General features: G+C 34.7%; 1 protein-coding gene across 3 annotated transcripts in view; it reads left to right on the top strand.

Annotated features, from left to right (window-relative positions):
- The window catches only part of tmco3 (transmembrane and coiled-coil domains 3), a 26,054-nt gene extending 21,179 nt beyond the window's left edge, over nucleotides 1-4,875 (top strand). For 2 of the 3 annotated variants that reach the window (XM_079812212.1, XM_079812211.1), the window contains exon 13: nucleotides 2,678-4,875. In XM_079812212.1, coding sequence (XP_079668338.1) covers nucleotides 2,678-2,791 — 114 coding nt within the window. In that variant the 3' untranslated portion in view covers nucleotides 2,792-4,875. Of the gene's footprint in view, nucleotides 1,010-2,677 lie in introns of those variants that run through there. The other variant, XM_079812213.1, reaches the window with a different exon arrangement.
- Nucleotides 4,876-6,487: the final 1,612 nt, after the last annotated feature.

Raw genomic sequence — 6,487 nt, 5'->3', positions numbered from 1 at the left:
ACTCTATGATCACTCGTACATTACTCATAGATTACTCTATGATCACTCGTACATTACTCATAGATTACTCTATGATCACTCGTACATTACTCATAGATTACTCTATGATTACTCGTACATTACTCATAGATTACTCTATGATCACTCGTACATTACTCATAGATTACTCTATGATCACTCGTACATTACTCATAGATTACTCTATGATCACTCGTACATTACTCATAGATTACTCTATGATCACTCGTACATTACTCATAGATTACTCTATGATTACTCGTACATTACTCATAGATTACTCTATGATCATTCGTACATTACTCATAGATTACTCTGTGATCACTCGTACATTACTCATAGATTACTCTATGATCACTCGTACATTACTCATAGATTACTCTATGATCACTCGTACATTACTCATAGATTACTCTATGATCACTCGTACATTACTCATAGATTACTCTATGATCACTCGTACATTACTCATAGATTACTCTATGATCACTCGTACATTACTCATAGATTACTCTGTGATCACTCGTACATTACTCATAGATTACTCTGTGATCACTCGTACATTACTCATAGATTACTCTGTGATCACTCGTACATTACTCATAGATTACTCTGTGATCACTCGTACATTACTCATAGATTACTCTGTGATCACTCGTACATTACTCATAGATTACTCTATGATCACTCGTACATTACTCATAGATTACTCTATGATCACTCGTACATTACTCATAGATTACTCTATGATCACTCGTACATTACTCATAGATTACTCTATGATCACTCGTACATTACTCATAGATTACTCTGTGATCACTCGTACATTACTCATAGATTACTCTATGATCACTCGTACATTACTCATAGATTACTCTATGATTACTCGTACATTACTCATAGATTACTCTATGATCACTCGTACATTACTCATAGATTACTCTGTGATCACTCGTACATTACTCATAGATTACTCTATGATCACTCGTACATTACTCATAGATTACTCTATGATCACTCGTACATTACTCATAGATTACTCTATGATCACTCGTACATTACTCATAGATTACTCTGTGATCACTCGTACATTACTCATAGATTACTCTATGATAACTCGTACATTACTCATAGATTACTCTATGATCACTCGTACATTACTCATAGATTACTCTATGATTACTCGTACATTACTCATAGATTACTCTATGATCATTCGTACATTACTCATAGATTACTCTATGATCACTCGTACATTACTCATAGATTACTCTGTTTACTCGCACATTACTCATAGATTACTCTATGATTACTCGTACATTACTCATAGATTACTCTATGATCACTCGTACATTACTCATAGATTACTCTATGATCACTCATACATTACTCATAGATTACTCTATGATCACTCGTACATTACTCATAGATTACTCTACGATCACTCGTACATTACTCATAGATTACTCTGTTTACTCGTACATTACTCATAGATTACTCTATGATCACTCGTATATCGCTCATAGATTACTCTATGATTACTCGTACATTACTCATAGATTACTCTATGATCACTCGTACATTACTCATAGATTACTCTGTTTACTCGTACATTACTCATAGATTACTCTATGATTACTCGTACATTACTCATAGATTACTCTATGATCACTCGTACATTACTCATAGATTACTCTATGATCACTCATACATTACTCATAGATTACTCTATGATCACTCGTACATTACTCATAGATTACTCTACGATCACTCGTACATTACTCATAGATTACTCTGTTTACTCGTACATTACTCATAGATTACTCTATGATCACTCGTATATCGCTCATAGATTACTCTATGATTACTCGTACATTACTCATAGATTACTCTATGATCACTCGTACATTACTCATAGATTACTCTGTTTACTCGTACATTACTCATAGATTACTCTATGATTACTCGTACATTACTCATAGATTACTCTATGATCACTCGTACATTACTCATAGATTACTCTGATTACTCGTACATTACTCATAGATTACTCTATGATCACTCGTACATCACTCATAGATTACTCTATGATCACTCGTACATTACTCATAGATTACTCTGATTACTCGTACATTACTCATAGATTACTCTATGATCACTCGTACATTGCTCATAGATTACTCTATGATTACTCATACATTACTCATAGATTACTCTATGTTTACTCGTACATTACTCATAGATTACTCTATGATCACTCGTACATTACTCATAGATTACTCTATGTTTACTCGTACATTACTCATAGATTACTCTATGTTTACTCGTACATTACTCATAGATTAGTCTATGATCACTCGTACATTACTCATAGATTACTCTATAATTACTCGTACATTACTCATAGATTACTCTATGATTACTCGTACGTTACTCATAGATTACTCTATGATTACTCGTACGTTACTCATAGATTACTCTATGATCATCTCGAGAGAGGTCAGTAGTGTCCCAGAATGCCTCTCTAGTGTGCCGTTTATCGAGTGAAGCGCTTGTCAAACAAGAGCAGATGTGGGCTGTGATGGCTGTGGTTTGTGATTGGCTGATGTCATGTGAGTGACAGGTGACTCCTCCTCCTCCTCCTCCTCCTCTTCCTCAGGTGTATCTGCTGGTCCTCAGTGTGTCCACCCTGAGCCTCCTCCTGGCGCCGGTGTTGTGGAGAGCTGCCACACTCAGGTGTGTCCCGCGGGCCGACAGGAAGCCGCTCACCTGAGGCTGCAGACGCTCACACTAATGCATCACATTGATGACGGAGGGGCGGAGCATCCATATACTCACACCAATGGAAGCGCACAACTTCTATAATGTGTCTGTTATGATGTGATATTATTTATTGTGTAATATGTGCCTTGATGAGCTGAAGTCTGTTATAAACACTCGCACAGACGCCCTGATTCTGAGCACAAGGTGGCGGTTCCTACATTACTCATAGATTACTCTATGATCACTCGTACATTACTTATAGAATACTCTATGATAACTTGTACATTACTCATAGATTACTCAATGATCACTCGCACATTACTCATAGATTACTCTATGGTTACTCGTACATTACTCATAGATTACTCTATGATCACTCGTACATTACTCATAGAATACTCTATGGTTACTCGTACATTACTCATAGATTACTCTATGATTACTCGTACATTACTCATAGATTACTCTATGGTTACTCGTACATTACTCATAGATTACTCTATGATCACTCATACATTGCTCATAGATTACTCTATGATCACTCGCACATTACTCATAGATTACTCTATGGTTACTCGTACATTACTCATAGATTACTCTATGATCACTCGTACATTACTCATAGAATACTCTATGGTTACTCGTACATTACTCATAGATTACTCTATGATTACTCGTACATTACTCATAGATTACTCTATGATCACTCGCACATTACTCATAGATTACTCTATGATCACTCGCACATTACTCATAGATTACTCTATGGTTACTCGTACATTACTCATAGATTACTCTATGATCACTCGTACATTACTCATAGAATACTCTATGGTTACTCGTACATTACTCATAGATTACTCTATGATTACTCGTACATTACTCATAGATTACTCTATGGTTACTCGTACATTACTCATAGATTACTCTATGATCACTCATACATTGCTCATAGATTACTCTATGATTACTCGTACATTACTCAAAGATTACTCTATGATTACTCTATGATTACTCATAGATTACTCTATGATCACGCGTACATTACTCATAGATTACTCTATGATCACTCGTACATTACTCATAGAATACTCTATGGTTACTCGTACATTACTCATAGATTACTCTATGATCACTCATACATTGCTCATAGATTACTCTATGATTACTCGTACATTACTCAAAGATTACTCTATGATTACTCTATGATTACTCATAGATTACTCTATGATCACTCGTACATTACTCATAGATTACTCTATGATCACTCGTACATTACTCATAGATTACTCTATGATCACTCGTACATTACTCATAGATTACTCTATGATCACTCGTACATTACTCATAGATTACACTATGATCACTCGTACATTACTCATAGATTACTCTATGGCTACTCGTACATTACTCATAGATTACTCAATGTTTACTCGTACATTACTCATAGATTACTCTATGATTACTCGTTCATTACTCATAGATTACTCTATGATTACTCGTACATTACTCATAGATTACTCTATGGCTACTCGTACATTACTCTATGATTACTCTATGATTACTCGTACATTACTCATAGATTACACTATGATCACTTGTACATTACTCATAGATTACTCTATGGCTACTCGTACATTACTAATAGATTACTCATAGATTACTCTATGATTACTCGTACATTACTCATAGATTACTCTATGATTACTCGTACATTTCTCATAGAATACTCTATGATCACTCGTACATTACTCATAGATTACTCTTACATTACTCATAGATTACTCTATGATTACTCGTACATTTCTCATAGAATACTCTATGATCACTCGTACATTACTCATAGATTACTCTATGATTACTCGCACATTACTCATAGATTACTCTATGATTACTCGTACATTACTCATAGATTACTCTATGATCACTCATACATTACTCATAGATTACTCTTTGATTACTCGTACATTACTCATAGATTACTCTATGATTACTCTCACATTACTCATAGATTACTCTATGATTACTCGTACGTTACTCAGACTCTGAATAATTTCTCTGGACTGTGGATTGTCATTAAAACCTTCACTTCAGTCGTGGAGCAGCTTGTGTGTGTGTGTTTGTGTGTCCGGTGTGGAGCGACTGCACAGAGGGGCGGAGCATCCATATACTCCCACCAATGGAAGCGCACAACTTCTATAATGTGTCTGTTATGATGTGATATTATTTATTGTGTAATATGTGCCTTGATGAGCTGAAGTCTGTTATAAACACTCGCACAGACGCCCTGATTCTGAGCACAAGGTGGCGCTTCCTACAGTACTCATAGATTACTCTATGATCACTCGTACATTACTTATAGAATACTCTATGATAACTTGTACATTACTCAGATTACTCTATGATCACTCATACATTACTCATAGATTACTCTATGATCACTCGTACATTACTCATAGATTACTCTGTGATCACTCGTATATTACTCATAGATTACTCTATGATCACTCGTACATTACTCATAGATTACTCTGTGATCACTCGTATATTACTCATAGATTACTCTGTGATTACTCGTACATTACTCATAGATTACTCTATGATCACTCGTACATTACTCATAGATTACTCTATGATCACTCGTACATTACTCATAGATTACTCTATGATCACTCGTACATTACTCATAGATTACTCTATGATCACTCGTACATTACTCATAGATTACTCTATGATTACTCGTACATTACTCATAGATTACTCTATGATTACTCGTACATTACTCATAGATTACTCTATGATTACTCGTACATTACTCATAGATTACTCTATGATTACTCGTACATTACTCATAGATTACTCTATGATCACTCGTACATTACTCATAGATTACTCTATGATCACTCGTACATTACTCATAGATTACTCTATGATCACTCATACATTACTCATAGAATACTCTATGGTTACTCGTACATTACTCATAGATTACTCTATGATCACTCGTACATTACTCATAGATTACTCTATGATCACTCGTACATTACTCATAGATTACTCTATGATTACTCGTACATTACTCATAGATTACTCTATGATCACTCGTACATTACTCATAGATTACACTATGATCACTCGTACATTACTCATAGATTACTCTATGATCACTCGTACATTACTCATAGATTACTCTATGATCACTCGTACATTACTCATAGATTACTCTATGATTACTCGTACATTACTCATAGATTACTCTATGATTACTCGTACATTACTCATAGATTACTCTATGATCACTCGTACATTACTCATAGATTACACTATGATCACTCGTACATTACTCATAGATTACTCTATGATCACTCGTACATTACTCATAGATTACTCTATGATCACTCGTACATTACTCATAGATTACTCTGTGATCACTCGTACATTACTCATAGATTACTCTATGATCACTCGTACATTACTCATAGATTACTCTGTGATCACTCGTACATTACTCATAGATTACTCTATGATTACTCGTACATTACTCATAGATTACTCTATGATTACTCGTACATTACTCATAGATTACTCTATGGCTACTCGTACATTACTCATAGATTACTCAATGTTTACTCGTACATTACTCATAGATTACTCTATGATTACTCGTACATTACTCATAGATTACTCTATGGCTACTCGTACATTA

The sequence above is a fragment of the Gobio gobio genome (genome assembly GCF_949357685.1).
Source record: "Gobio gobio genome assembly, chromosome: 3".
NCBI classification, from domain to species: Eukaryota; Metazoa; Chordata; class Actinopteri; order Cypriniformes; family Gobionidae; genus Gobio; species Gobio gobio.
This window is presented reverse-complemented; position numbering and strand designations above follow the sequence as displayed.